Genomic DNA, 15365 nt, shown 5'->3' on the forward strand with positions numbered 1-15365 from the left:
GAGGCGTGGAATTGGCCCCTGAGACCAGGCAGGGGCCAGGGGCCCAGGCAGAGTCCCCACCGCTGTCCACTGCCCGTCTGCCCCGCGCGGGGCCACAGCACACCGCGGCTCCCACAGCGAGCGGAGCCCCACAGCCCTGCGTCCACGTCCCCACAGACCAGACACCCTTGGGGGCAGAGGACCCCTCCTACGTCTGCCCCTGGGCCGGTCACTGCCCTGGGAGACGACCGTGCTGGTCACCCACCAGGCCCCCAGGGACACTCACGTCAGACAGGTGGACCTTGTTGCCGGACTTGTCAAACACTTCGATGGTGACCTCGTACAGGCGGCCAGTCTCAAGGACCCACCTGTCACCAGGGTGGACTGCAAACCCTAAAAGCAGGCAGGGAGGGGCCTGAGCACCCAGGTGACCAGGGCACAGGGCCCAGGAGAGGAGATCAAGCACCAACCGCAGGGGTGGCCACCACCCACCTGGAGGCCCGGCCCTGCTGCCCGGCCACCCAGAGAGGGACCAGCTGTGGAGGTGAGGCCTGCGCCCCAGGGGATCCCGGCTGGCCTTTCTGACTCCCGGGACCAGTGGGCACACCCCGCTCTGGCTGCCCAGGGCTCGTGACAGCGGGACCCTGTCCTCACTGCACTCGACAGAGGCCACCGCAGGCCTGGGAAGGGCCAGGCACCGGGTCCCCGGCTGGGCCAGCCTGAGGCTCCGAGGCTCGAGGCCACAGCAAGGCACAGGACAGGAGCAGATGGGGCCTGGGCCAGCTGGACTCACAGCAGGTCCACCCGGGGCCAGGGCAGGTCTACACTGAGCCGGCCCTGCCCTCAGGTCTCACTGTCCCCCACGGGATGCCACACCAGCATCACCTCCCCAGCTGTCCCCTTGCCTGGACGCCCTTCCCACCAAGGCTCCTCCTAAGACGACGCGGGCCTCGGTGACGTCTCCCTGCTGTGTGGCACTGACTGACCTGGCTCGCTCGTCCCTGCCTGTGGTCCAGGACCCGCCTCAGCCCCCACCCCGTGCCCAGCAGCTGCGTGGAGAAGGCCCGAGGGGACCTCCTGGGACAGAGGCCACATCCCCACCACCCCCGGCCTCACCACCGTCAGGTAGCGTCCACACCAAACCTCGGCCTCCGGGGCAGTGGGGCAGCCCACGGGTCACTGTGCGCCAGGGCAGCGCCCCCTGACTCCAGGGTGTCAGCTGGCGAGTCCCCTCAGGCCCAAGGGGACGCTGTCCTGGGAACCCTGTGGTGCCCGGCCCTGCCCACGCCTCTCGGTTCCTGCGACTCTCCAGGTGACACACAAGCCAGGCCCAGAGGTTCCCGAGGGCCACACTCACCCAGGTACCCGGGCTCCACCACGTAGATGGTGCCGTTGGGCAGCCTGGTCGCGCCCTGCATGCGGATGCCTGGTTCCTCGTTAAGGGGCAGCACCCAGGACAGCACGTGAGCCAGCTGGTCTCCCCACAGCCTGACCGTCACCAAGGCCACACAGGCCCCGGGGGGAGAGGGAGACACTACTCGGGCACCCCGTGGCCCAGGCCACTGAGACCAAGGGCAGCTCAGGGTCAGGGGCCCTGCTGGGCTTTCTACCCTAGTAAACGGAACCTCAAGGGGCGTGGTGGCCCACGCCTGTCATCCCAACGGTTTAGGAGGCTGAGGCAGGAGGATTGCAAGTTAGAGGCCAGCCTCAGTAACTCAGCGAGACCCTGTCTCTAAATAAAATACAATAAAGGGCTGGGGACGGGGCTCAGGGATTGAGAGTCCCTGAGGTCAATCCTTGGTACCCCCCCAAAAAAGACAGGGCTAAAGGATACTCCGGTAGTCAAGGACAAGGCTGCTCCGTCCCAGCTGCACCGCGGTGACCGTGGACGTGTCCTGGGCCAGGATGGCCACAGGCCGGGTAGCGTCTCCTCCGGGGCCCGGGACAGAGTCCTGAAGCTGCAGCTCGTACTGATCGGAGGGCATCGAGAGCTCTGGGCAGGGAGACAGGGCGGGTGGAGCCGGGAGACGCGGGCGCCCAGGCGCACCCAGCCCCATCTCTGCGCCCGCCCAGCTGCCGGCCAGCGGCTGGATACAGCCCGCCTGACCCTCACGGCCTCTGCCCCTCAGCGGTCCTCTCCACCCCAGGGCACAGCCACAGCCGCGAACTTGCAGACGCAGTTTTCTTTGTGACTCTCTGTGCACCCCAGGAGCTGAGTCCTGTGCACCCCATATTCAGCACCGTCGGCCAGATGGCGGAAGCCACCCCGTGTGATCTCACACGCGGCCGGGCCAACACAGCAAGGCGAGGTCCGGCCAGACAGTGGGGTGCAGTCGGCCGTGCAGAGGGGAGTCCGACCTGCCGCTGCACAGATCGACCTCAGGGACGTGGCACTGGGGACGGGGACGGGAGGCCCCAGAGCAGGCAGGACCCTGGAGTTGGAGGGCAGAACGGGGGGTACCGGGGGCCAGGCGGGCAGGGCACCGGGGGACAGGGTGAGCCAGGTCAGGGTCCCGGTTTGGGAAGGTGAGAATGTTCTGGAGCTGGGGACGGCTGGGGACAGTTGGGGACACCTGGGGACGGCTCCGTGGGTGACGCATCTGACGGTGCCGACTTTCTCTGCGTCTCCCCGACTCAGAGGGGACGGCCGCGCACGGCTCCCCAGGCCCCGCACCTGTGATGGTCCCCTGCCTGATCTTCTGCACCCGGTAGCGCAGGGAGGTCCCCACCAGCAGGTAGACGTCGGACGCGGGGCTCAGCAGGATGTTCTCCAGGATCAGCAGCCGGACCTCGGCCGGGCGGACGTTCTGACAGAGGGGAGCCGAGACGTGAGGTGGGCAGGGGACGGCCCCGGGGGCAGGGGACAGTGGGCAAGGGAGAGGGGGAGACCTTGAGGTGGGACGGTGAGTCTGTCTCTGCAGCTGTGCCTGCCCGTCCCCGTCTGTGGGGACGTGCCCCAGGCCCCTCCCACCTGCCAGGTACAGGTGAGGCGCGAGGAGGCGGGTGGCCTGGGCAGGGCTGGGGCTGGCCACCTCCACCAGTGGCCCCCGGGGCTCTGTCCTGGCCGAGGAAGGCAGCCAGGGAGGCCAACTCCAGCAAGGTCCCAAATGTGGGGCGTGTCCCAGGCCGGGGTGGGGACACCAGTTAGAACAGGCAGGGAGTGACAACCCGGGCACATGCTGGGCCCCGGGGGCGGAGGCCTGGCCACCCTGGCCCTTCCCTGTGCAGTGACCAGCAGAAAGGCCCGAACGTCGCCCGCCCCTTGTCCCTGAGCGCGGGCAGCGGCCACCCACCCCGTAGACGGCCTCCTGGATGTGCGCCCTCAGCTTGGAGCTCCCGGTCTTCATGCCGGACACCAGGATGGTGTCCCCCTGCTTGGCCGCCTTCTCCATCTGGGAGATGTAGGACGGGGGTGTGTACGTGGACTCCGAGAAGGTGAGGATGCTGGGGAGGAACGCGGCGTCACAGCCAGCCTGCCCCTCAGACGTGTCCCCCAGTGTCCCCCCATGTCCCCCAGTGTCCCCCGCAGTGTGGGCTGCTGGGCACTGCGTGCCTGCTGCTTCCTGTGTCAGATTCCTAGTCAGGGCCTGGGGGTCGGCCGTGCACCAGAACCCACCCTTGATGGTGACCGGTGACATCAGAGACCAGGACAGAGACCACCGCTCGGCCCACACGGGACAGGTGAGGACGGCAGGAGCCAAGCCGCAGGCCCAGGACCCCAGCCCCAGCCCCAGCTCAGGAGCGTGAGTGACGCCCTTCAGGTGTCCCCAAGCAGAGTCACAAGCAGTGGCCCTTGAGTGCAGGCTGGTGGCAGGGCTGGCTCAGGGGCCGCACAGCCTCCTGGATGCTGTCCCTCCCCAGGAGACGTGCCTCCTCCCCCAGGGGGCGGCCCAGCACCGCAGCCCAGCACCTCGGCACCCGTGGACCCTGAGTGACGCCCAGCCCCCTGCGGAATGGAGGGGGGACAGGCTTGCTGTGGCAGGGGACAGGCCAGCAGCCCCGAGGTGGGCGGAGGATCAGCAGCCCCCCGACACCTTGGGGGTGGGCACAGCGGTGACCTGACTCTGCCTTACAGAGGAGGACGCTGGGGCTCACGTGGGTCACGCTCCTTGACAAAGACACAGGCCAGAAGGGACAAGGCCAGGACTGGAAGAGACCATCTGGTCCAGGGAACGAGGGAGGGTTGAGTGCCACCTGCAGAGAGCTCTGACCCCAGGGTGGGCTCTGTCAGGGGCTGTGACAGGGGCTGTGACAGGGGCTGTGACAGGGGCTGTGACAGGGGCTGTGACCGGTGTCGGGGGGCACATGTTCCCTACCCAGAGCTGGGAAATAAAAGGCCAAATTCTTAGGTCCCCCACGAAGCACCTGTCAATTACCAAAGGCAGCAGTGACCGCGCGGTGGCCAGCGGCCTCACGCCTCTTACCGCAGTGCATTGTGGGAGTCTGAGAAGCCTTCCGCCTCAGTGTCTGTCACGATCGTCCACTCAAAGACCAGCCCGGCCAGGGTGCTGAAGGTGTTCCCTGCAAGGGCAGACGGGTGGCAGGGGCAGGATCACAGCCGTGTCCCCAGGAGCGCCACCCACACAGCCCACCGTGCTCGCTGGCCAGCACAGGGCAGGGATGGCAGGCTCACAGCAGGTGACCGGCAGGGGTTGAGGCTGGGTCTGCACCCAGACCCGTCCCAGGTAGAGCCGGGCTCTTCCTGCTGTGCCTCCTGCCGCCCGCTGGACCTGCGCTGCGCAGATGTGACACTGTGGCACCTGGGCCAGCAAGCGCTCTGCCCTGGGGCCTGAGCCCTCCTTCCTCCCCGCCAGCCCCGGGGCAGGGAGCGCCCGCGTCTGGTCTCCCATCTCTTCACCTTGGCCATGACACTCCCAGGGTCCCAGGGTTGGGGACAGAATGCCAAGCCCAGCCAGTCTGCGCTCCCAAGGCCAGGCCTGCCACCGGCTTCTGCCACAGACAAACCCAACTTCCAAGTTCCCCAGAAAAACCCAAAGACGAGGCCGCCTGGGCCTGGGCCCTGCTGACCACTGCGCCCCGCAGAGGCTGCCCCTGCACCAGCCCCACGCTCCTCATCCCAGTCCCAGACTGGTCACCTGAGACACCCCTGGGGCCATGGAGTAAAAGGCGGTCAGCCTGGGCCTCACTGCCCTGATCCAAGATCTCCATGGACAGTTAACTGTTTAGAGAAAGTTCCAGAAAACCCCGCTGCCTGAGCCTTTCGGGGCATCACTGAGGGAGGAGGCCTCTGGGGAGAGCCCCTGCAGTGACTCTCCATGGACATGGGCCACTGATGGAGGAAGGAAGGCCACCTCGTCCACGATGGATGGGAGGCCAGAATTTCATTTTCTTAGAGGGCCGAGAAAAAATATCCAGCCGATGGACAACCCGTTTTTTCAGACCTGAAAGCACGTGGACAGAGCCATGCATGGCCCTCTGTCCCCTGCTGACCAGCACTGGCCAGGGGACCTCATCCCCACAGCCACCTGGGACGGGACGCCCCCAGCCAGCGGGCCACAGTCCCCCTGCAGGGCAGGGCCCAGCACGCTGATCTCACAGGACACTCAGAACAACAAGGGTAGGTCCCCTAGATCCCACCGATGTCCCTCCTATGCCCCCCCCATGGGCCTCTCCTAGAGCCCAGCAGCCACCAGCTGTGACACTGTCACACCTCTCAAGAGTGTCCTCTAGGCCTGCCCTGGGTTTCCATGCAGCCAAGATCCAGGCGCTGGTGGCCTCTGACAGACAAAAATGGACACACTGCTGGAAGGGTTGCTGGGCGTGAAGGGAGAACTGGAAGTTGTCCTCCACATGAGGGGACAAGGGATTGTGAGGCAGGAGGCCAGTCAAGTGCAGACCCTCAGGGTGTGGGGCCAGCCGTCGAGTAGAGAGAGGAGCCGGGGAGCGCACAGCATCGCGGGCCTGCAGCGGCCTTCAGGTGCTGGCCACCGGGTCCCGCTGCTGCTGTCCCTGCATCCCAGCGGGGCTGGCTCTGGGGCGCTGAGTCATCCCCTCCTCCCAGGCGGCTGCAGGTGGGGACCCCAGGGCACCTGTTGCCCCTGCACCTCGCCCAGGCCGCGGACAGGTATGGAGAGGCTCCTCCCAGGGCAGAGGCAGCCTCCAGACCAGACCCCTCTGCGGCTGCAGGCCAAGTGCCACAGACGGCCACACGCCGTGTCCACATGCTCCTGCCCTGGCCTGTGTGCCCGCCTTCCCCAGGAACAAGCACGGAGAGGACTGAGAGCCAGGAGGGAAGGAGGGCAGGGAGGGCTGGGGACTCCAGGCCAGGACAGACGGCCCAGACGCTCCCCAGGGGGCTCTGAGTGGCAGGAAGCAGGCCCTCCCTGTGGGTGAGCAGGCCCCATGTGCAGGCAAGTCCTGGGGGGTGGGCAGGTCTCTCCCGGCGGGTGCTCAGGCCCCGCCCCATGGGCACGCAAGCCCGAACAGGCCCCTCCCCGTGCCTGAGCAGGCCCCACCCCGTGACTGAGCAGGCCCCGCCCCGTGACTGAGCAGGCCCCGCCCCGTGACTGAGCAGGCCCCGCCCCGTGACTGAGCAGGCCCCTCCCCGTGCCTGAGAAGGCCCCGCCCAGTGACTGAGCAGGCCCCTCCCCGTGACTGAGCAGGCCCCTCCCCGTGCCTGGGAAGGCCCCGCCCCTTGCCTGAGCAGGCCCCGCCCCGTGACTGAGGAGGCCCCGCCCCGTGCCTGAGGACCCACCCCCGTGCCTGAGCAGGCCCCTCCCCATGCCTGAGCAGGCCCCTTCCCGAGGGTGCATAGGCCCCGCCCCATGCCTGTGCAGGCCCCTCCCCATGGGCAAGCATGCCCCTCCCCGTGGGCACACAGGGCGGTCCCCCTCCCTTTAAGCAGGCCCCTCCCTGTAGGCACACAGGCCCCACCCCGTGCCTGAGCAGGCCCCTCCCCAAGGGTGCATAGGCCCCTCCTCAAGCCTGTGCAGGCCCCGCCCCGTGGGCAAGCAGGCCCCTCCCTGTGCGCAGGCTCCCGGGACTAATCTCTGCCTGGCAAAATAACATGTGACACTGCAGTGTGGCGAGGTCATCGTGACACCTGGCCTGCTGAGGGGGAGGACGAGGGTTCAATCCCTGGTACAAAAAGGAAATAGTTTAGGTCTTGAATGTCCCCAAAGGCACTGCAGCTCAAGATTGTGGCACTGTGGGGAGGAGGTGGGACCGTCAGGAGGTGGGCCTAGAGGAGGTGCCGCGGGTCACGGGGACGGGAGGCGTCCTGGGAGGGGATGGGGGCTCCTGCCTCTTCCCGCCTCACCCAGCCCAAAGCAATGGTGCCAAGCCACCAGGGTTGTGCGTCCACAGGGACCTTCCTCCTCCAAAGTCCATCATCTCAGGCGTTTTGTCACAGTAATGAGACGGACTGACACTGGGTGACGGCTGGGGTCAGGTCCTGGGCTGCCCCTGCAGGGCTGGCACCACACAGCGGGGGACACGGCGGGAGAGGGAGGCAGGTGAGCGGCAGATGCGCTCCAGAGACACCAGGGACAGCCCCTCTCTGCTTCTCCCTGTCCCCAAGGCCCCCGGGCTGGAGCGCCAGGGTGGGATGGAGGAGGAGCCAGACGGGGTGGCATCCTGGAGGGAGGTGACCTGGGGACACTCACCTTCCGAGTCCAGGGCCTGGATCTTCAGCTCCAGCGGGGAGTCCTCGAGGTAGAGCTCGCGGGTGGTGGACACGATCTGGATCCCATGGATGAGGTCGACGATGGCGTCGCAGCGCAGCACCTGGCCTGTGGCTGGAGGGACAGCGGGCGGTCAGCGCAGGGCGGTGACCTCGTACCCTCACAGAAACACTGCCTCAGGGACAGTGGGGCCCAGCCAGCGCCCTGGGGACGTGCACAGGCACTGGGTAGGACGGTCGGGAAGAGAATTGCTCCAGGAAAGTCCGGGCTCGCTCGGGGTAGAACTGTGAACAGGTGACGCGCATCCCAGGTGACCGGCACGTGAGGTGGCCCTGTCCTGTCCCCACACTTGAAACTAAGAACTGCGCCAATGGCTTTTCTGTTCCTTTTTTACTCAGGGGCGCGTGGACGCCCCTGGGGGTTCTGCTTGCTCCATGAGATGCGCCACCGCGTCACCTTGCAGCCACCGGGGTCAGGGTGACAGCACATGGCACCAGATCACCCGGGTCACCTCCAGGTGCCACATGGAGATACCGTGCACTGCTAACATGCGGTCAGGGAGCAACATGGCAGTGGGTGCTGCGGGGAGCCACCCGTCAGGTCAGACCACGGGAACTATCCGTGGCTTGTGGAGCTGACCTCCACCCGGCTAGGAAGAGCCCTCACAGTGGCTCTGGGAACTGGACAGCCCACCCTCAACCTTTTCTGGTGAAGGACACTCTGTGGGTGGTCTGTGATGGTCCCCAGAGCTGAAGCAGGCACAGGCGCCATGTGGCCTCTCAGTCTGAAAGCTCCATGCGTCATCGGCCTGCCTGTCCCACCCCTGCTTTCTGGACATGTTGGTGAGTCCTGTGGTTTTCTCCTCGTTCTATCTTTCTTAGCTTTTATCTCTCAACCAGCCCATTCCACCCAGGGGGACCCATGTCCACTGCCCGCAGGATGTGGGTGGGAGGGCAGGTGGCCCATGCCTGTGATCCCAGCAGCTCGGGAGGCTGAGGCAGGAGGATCCCAAGTTGGAGGCCAGCCTCAGCAAAAGCGAGGCCCTAAGCAGCTCAGGGAGACCCTGTCTCTAAATAAAACAGAAAATAGTGCTGGGGACAGGCTCGGTGGTCGGGTGCCCTGGGTTCGGTCCCTGGTACCAAACAAACAAGCGTGTCTGGGCATCTGTCTGGAGGTCACATGCAGATGGTCAGGAGCAACACAGCTTGAGCACCTGCAGATCTTGCTGGGAACCCACCCTCCAGGGACACTGAGGGGCACCTGCATTTCACAGTGAGGTAAATCAAACACGGGCAAGTGTCACAGATTGGATGTGAAAGGTCCACAGGAACAACTCACGTGGTGGGCTCCTGGCCCAACGTGGCACTGTCCCAAGGCTCTTTTGGGAAGTGACCGGCTCAGGAGGGCTCTGGCCACTGCCAGCCCTGGCTCCTCTTTCCTGGATACCCAGGAGGGATAGGGTTTTCTCCGGCAAGGGAACCGGGAAGCCACTGCCTGAACTCTCTAAAACCGGGGTCCAAAACAAACCTTTCTTCCTCTAAGTGGATTTTCTCAGGTATTTTGTCACAGCCACAGAAAGCTGATTAACACAGGAAGGAAAAGCAGTGGTCCCTGCACTGGGGACCTCACTCACCGTGACTGGACACCTGCTAAAAGTAAGTGGAGTAAGAAGGACGATTCAGGAAGCCCAGAGTCACCTAAGGAGCAGACTGAAGTGTAGGTCTCCTGCTCCCAGGCCTCGAGAATTTGGTTCTATTTAATAGATTTGGGGGTACCGGGACTGAACTCAGGGATGCTCGACCACTGAGCCCCATCCCCAGCCCTTTTCATATCTTATTTAGAAACAGGGTCTCCCCGATTTGTTCAGGGCCTTGCTGAGTTGTTGAGGCTGGCCTCCAACTTGCGATCCTCCTGCCTCAGCCTCCAGAGCCCCTGGGAGGATTTATGCGCCCGGCATAAATCAGAACCCCAGGGAATTTGACGCACGTAGCCCACTGACTACTCGTGCCCGATGCTGCCCCAGCAAAGATACCTGAAGCTTCCCCAGTGAGTGGTCTTTGTAAAGTTTAGAGCCCAGAGTCGTCCGTTTGTCTGTCCTGCCCTCAATGGAGCCCGCAGGACGGAGAGAAATAGTCAGGTGTATTCTGAATACTACGCAGTGGAATTCGCACGTTAAAACAAAGGACGGACAGACGGACAGCAGGAAGGACTGTCGGGACCAGAGGGGCGGCTCCAAGTGCAAATACGGGACCTCAGCCTGGGGGCTGGAGGTCAGGGGGTCTCCCATCCCTGGTCACCAGCAGGATGGCCCGTGTCCCTCAAAACGCTTACTGATGTCCTCTGCGAAGATGATGCTGGTCAGGCGGGCGGGCTGGGTCAGGCGGGCCTGCACCACAGCCTTCTGGGAGCACGGTTGGTCACTGGGGCCCAGCGGCTCTATGCTGGCCACTTCCGGCCGGGTCGATGACCTGCAGCGAGAGGGGAGGACTCAGTCCCTCGGGGGAGCCGCGTGACCCACTGAGACAGCCCGGGCCAGCCAACGTCCCCCCAATTAGGACCTCCGCAGCCTCAGGGCTGGGGGACCAGACACACAGTCCGGTCCCCCCACCCACCGTCCAAACAGGGGACCCCACAGCTGGTGACAGTCTTGCTGATCAATAGACGTCACTGTCCAAGGCTGTCCTAGAGACAGAGGCACAGTGGCCCCCGTCATCGACAGGCTTGCAGGGGACACTCAAAACCTCGGTGGCACTAGGCCCTCCGCCTGCCGTGTCCTCCTATAGCGACACACGGTGACGTCAGCTGGTGGAGGAGGCGGGGTGCGAGATGGGTCATGACAATCACTAAAACGAGGCGTCGTGACAACACGCTGCCATTGGGTCATTGAACCTATGAATTCTTTCTGGAACTTTCCATCTGGGATCTCCAGACTGAGGCTGATCACGTGGCACTGAAGCCAAGGAGGGGCAGCAGTGAGTCGGGGCTGTTGTCACCCCAGGAAGGCTGCTCCTGGGGACCCCAGTAGATCACTGACTGTCACCTGCCTGTCACATGTCCCTGCACCCGGAGCTGATGCTGCGGCCTGTTGAGAGCCACAGCCGAAGGGGCCCCAGCAAACTTTCAGACTGCCAGCTGATGATTGGCCCTCAGGCCCCAGCAACATCTAGCTGATTGGCTCCTCTGCGGTGATGCTCATTGGGCTGTTTCCCTGCCCTTTCAGGCCACGGAGCTGCTCATTGGGGGACTTTTTGGCTCCGCCCACGCGACCCAGCCAATCAGCCTCAAGAGCAGGAGGATTGTGGGAGGTGTGGAGGCTGGTGGTGGGTGGAGTGGCTTGTGGGAAGCGGGTGGTGGCAGTTGGGCTCTGAGGGTTTTCCTGAGGAGCTATTTTGTTTGGCTTGTGTGGTTCTAAAAATAAAGTTAGTTTCTTTTGACAAGTGGCTCCTGAATTGTGCCCAGCCAGACTGCGGCAGCGGCCCGGCCAGGGAGGAAGGCACACAGAGCCACCAGCAAGGGACCCAGGGTGGTCAGAGGCCACCGCCCAGATGTGCTGGGCCACCGTGTGGTGCCACTTGTCGGTCCTGGTCCTCAACACAGGCAGCAGCGGTGTCCAGGTTCAGGGGACGGGGCACTGCGAGCGCCATCTGTGGACAGGCACCAGGTGGCCCCAGGTCAATGCCACCGTGGAATCCAGAGGCCCTGGGGGGACAGCTGAGCAACCAAGCAGGGGGAGTGGCCACAGAGTGTGACCAGAGACCAGGGAGGGCACACTGGGCAGTGGCCAGCACTCAGCCCCAGGGCCCTGCCCAGCAGTATCCCCCGGGATCTGTGCGTCGTGCCACAAGGCTGTTCCGGAGCAGTAGGAAGGTCCCTTCCTGTCCCCGCTACAGAGCCACCGTGCCAAGCCTCCCCACTCCACACCAGGTGCCCCAGGGACAGGGGCGGCAGGGTGGCGTCCCCAAACACCCCCAGGGTGCCACCAAGCACCGGCCAGGTGTGCACAGAGAGGCTGGCAGGAGGCCTGGACACCGTCCCCTGCCGGCAAAGGGGACATGGAAACCCCCAGACCAGGCACCCGGGGTACCCCGTACCCTCTGGTCTCCTCATCTGGGAGCCGGGCAGGGGGACAGGCCAGGCCCTGGCGGGACACAGGGTGGGCGGGTCAGAAGCCCGGGGTGGACCAGGCGGGGTCCCCGCTCGGATCGGGGACCTGGGAGAAAAAGGGACCAGAAACCTCCACAGAGCTTCCCAGGAAGCCACGCGCCACGTCCACCTGCCAGCCAGATGCACGTCCTCGGAGACGCCCACGCCCAGGTGCCACCAGAAGGTGGGCGGGACTCTCGGTGTCACCTCTGCGACTTCCTAAGCCTAAGATGTCCCAAATTCTTCAATGCAGGATGGGGGAGGGGAGGGGAGACAGCAGGGCTCAGGGGATGGCAGCGGGTGACACCGACCTTGGGGACACTGACCCTGCAACCACTGGCATTTCGTCCAGCTGTAGGTGGACACAGACCTTCGTTGTCCTTGTCCATTTCCATGTGGCACTGAGGGCGGGGCCTGCGCCAGGCCAGCGCCCCACCACGGAGCCTCATCCCAGCCCCATCGGGACCCTGAATGTCTCCTGAGGGCTTGGTCCCCAGCCTGTGGCACTACTGGGAGGTGGCCCTGGGCCTAGAGGGCAGGCAGGTCCTGGGGGTGCCCCGATGGGGCAGTGGGGAATCAGCCCTCCTCTCTCTTTGCTACCCGGCCACCATGCGGTGACCGTGCCTCCCCCACCAGGTGCTCCCCACGGTATCCCGTGTCACCGCAGGGCCAACCTGGCCTGCAGCCTCCAGAATCATGGTCCAAAATAAACCACTCCTCTCTCTCAGCTGGTCCCAGAGATCCCCGGGGGACCCACATGTCGTCACACATCTGTCCAAACCCACAGCTCGGCCACACCAAGGGGGACCCTCACAGCCTGCGCGCGCCACTCGCCTGCAGGCCTGGTGACTCCGCAGGTTGCCTCACGGCCCCCCCAAGGCCGGGCTCCGCCTCCCAACCTGGACGGTTGCTGAGGCTGGCCTCCAACGTGTGATCCTCCTGCCTCAGCCTCCCCAGCCGCTGGGATGACAGGCGTGGGCCCGGCTAGCGGGTCATTTTTAATGAGACGTGCTGGGACCCACCCATCCCAACACCGCGGTCCTGCAACACGGCACGTTTTTAGGTGCCCGCCGTCATGAACCTCAGTCCCCCGGGGCTGCGCTAACAGAATGTCCTCAACAGGGCCACAGACAGCAGCAGCCGTCACCTGTGATTCCAGAGGCTTGAAGTCCAAGATCAAGTACCAGCGGACGTCCAGCCCTGACCCCAGGCACGCTGGTGAGGAGGTCTCCACAGAAGACGCAGGAGACACCTGACATTCAGACCCCGGGGGTGGCCTCCTGTGCTGAGGCCCCAAGGTCCCCACGGGTGGCCTCCAGCCCAGCCTCCAGTCCCTCCTTGGGCTGATAAGAGCAACCACGGAGAAGATCCAGGGCCTCCCTGGAGCCTCCCTGCCTCCCTCAGGGAGAGGCTGGGACTCCTACCGCTGGCGATCACATGTCCTTGGGCCTCAGCGTCCTTGCCTGCGACACAGGGTCAGCCTCCAGCCCACTGGGTCCCCTCACGGGAAGCCTGGATACTGGGTGGCCAAGCCCTGCAGGAAGGGGCCGGGGTGCGGCGTGGTGCAGGACACTGGCCTGGGAGTCAGGTTCTCGCCCTGAGAGCGCATGAATAAGACCCGCTGGGAAGTGTCTGTCACCCAGGGGAAGGAGGCCACCAAACAGAAAGTGGAAGGTCACTTCTCTTTCTCTCTTTAGTGTCTTTAGGGGTGGACAGACACGACCCCTTTATTTTACTGATTGATCTGTGTTGGTGCCCGGGGACGGGACTCAGGGCCTCCAAGGTGCCAGGCGAGCGAGCGCTCTGTCCCTGAGCCCAACCCCGCCCCTTGGTTTCATTTCTCAGAAATGAAAAATCCAGTGTATGTTATGTCGCACGATGGCCGACTCAGAGAGTAGGAGGAGAAGGGTTCACCATCTTTTTTAATGTAACATAACTTAAAAAAAAAAAATTCTGCTGGGTGCCTGTCATCCCCGCTGCTTGGGAGGCTGAGGCAGGAGGATCGTGAGTTCAAAGCCAGCCTCAGCCAAAGTGAGGCCCTGAGCAACTCAGGGAGACCCTGTCTCTAAATAAAATACCAAACAGGGCTGGGGATGGGGTTCCGTGGTCAGGGCCCCTGAGTTCAATCCCTGGTGCCCCCCAAAATTAACTTCCCCTCAATAGTGGGCGTGGCTCACAACCACTGTCCCGCCCTGATCTCCTGCAGGTCAGGAGAGCGAGGCAGGAGGCAGAGGGACTGGATTACGGGGGAACCAGAGGCCAGGCTCCTGCACAGGCCTCAAGGCCAAGTACAGAGGGCTGCTGAAGTCCCTCTTGGCCACTGCTGTGACTTCTGGGGCTGTGCTGGCCCTTTTGGCCCTGTGGCTAGGCGGGGAGTGGCTGAGCTGCCCAAGGGCTGCTGCTTCCAGTGAGAGAAATCATCTCCCTGCAGGGGAAGGGCGGGAGACACCCAGACCTAATCACACTGAGCCAGGCGGAGCCGCAGGGGGTGCAGGAGATGAGAGATGGGTGGCAGGCGGGACCCTTCAGCACAGAGATACCCGGGGGAACAATTTCTTGTTATCAAAAATAAAAGTGTGCCACGCAGGTTACCCGCCCAATGTGGGTGGGCCTCGTCCAATCAGTTGAGGGTCTGAAGACAACCAAGGGCGGAGCCAGAGAATCGGAGCTCCGCCCTCCCCAGGGTGTCAAGGCCAGGACATCAGCGCCCTGCCGTCACACTCAAAGGGGGAAGCCTGGGCACTTCCTGGGTCCCGACTCTGCAGCGCCCAGGCTGAAACTACACCTCCGGCTTTCATGGGTCTCCCCCCAACCACAGATCTGGGGTCTTGTGGCCCCACGACCACATGAGCTGATCGCAGCTCTCCCCAGGGACCCTCCGTCCCTCCCTCTCCCTCCCTTGTCCTTGTCAAAGCCCCAGGAAACAGACCACGGCGACTCAGACCGCGTGAGAGCAAGGGCGTGCAGAGGAACGAGGGGGAAAATTGGTTCTGGGAACACACGTGCACACACAGGCACACATGCACACACACGCACGCACCCAGGTGCACACACAGGTACATGCACACACATGCAGACACAGGTGCACGTGCACACAAAGGTGCACACACATGCACAGGTGCACACACACACACACATGCACGCACACACAAAGAGGGGCGGAGGCACCACACCCAAAGCCCCCGCGTCTGGTCCCCTGGTCTCTGGCCAGCAGGGGCAGCTGCTGGACCGCGGGGTCCCTGGGCAGCCCTTCCCCCTGTCGCAAGTTGGAGCCTAAGTGCCCCCAGGGCCACAGGCAGAGGCTGGGCCACCAGCACAGGGCATCATGGGAAGGTGGCAGAACCCTCAGGAGGAGGTGAGCTCCCGGGGACATGACCCTGAACAGGAAGTGGGGGCCCAGGCTCTTCCTGTGTTGGGGGGAGGCCGCAGCCTCTGTGCTGGGCCCTCCCTGCCCTGCGCCTCCCCTGCAGCCCCATCTCCATCAGGCCCCTGCTCGGTGCAGCCACCTCTGCGCAGGACACCTCCTTTTTTTGGGGGGGGGGTACCAGGGATGGAACTCAAGGCCCCCAACCCCTGAGCCCCGTCCCCAACCCTGTTCTG

At 64.3% G+C, this 15365-nt stretch overlaps 1 protein-coding gene across 1 annotated transcript in view; it reads right to left on the bottom strand.

Moving 5' to 3' along the window:
- Nucleotides 1–15365, bottom strand: part of Nup210 (nucleoporin 210) — a 55823-nt gene that overhangs the window by 36761 nt on the left and 3697 nt on the right. The window contains exons 2-9 of the mRNA XM_077106239.1: nucleotides 9954–10090; nucleotides 7605–7736; nucleotides 4404–4500; nucleotides 3273–3423; nucleotides 2654–2786; nucleotides 1814–1972; nucleotides 1337–1405; nucleotides 266–372 (exon numbers count right to left, since the gene is read on the bottom strand). Coding sequence (XP_076962354.1) covers nucleotides 266–372; nucleotides 1337–1405; nucleotides 1814–1972; nucleotides 2654–2786; nucleotides 3273–3423; nucleotides 4404–4500; nucleotides 7605–7736; nucleotides 9954–10090 — 985 coding nt within the window. The remainder of the gene's footprint in view (nucleotides 1–265; nucleotides 373–1336; nucleotides 1406–1813; nucleotides 1973–2653; nucleotides 2787–3272; nucleotides 3424–4403; nucleotides 4501–7604; nucleotides 7737–9953; nucleotides 10091–15365) is intronic.

The sequence above is a fragment of the Callospermophilus lateralis genome, chromosome 20, assembly GCF_048772815.1.
Source record: "Callospermophilus lateralis isolate mCalLat2 chromosome 20, mCalLat2.hap1, whole genome shotgun sequence".
Lineage (NCBI taxonomy): Eukaryota > Metazoa > Chordata > Mammalia > Rodentia > Sciuridae > Callospermophilus > Callospermophilus lateralis.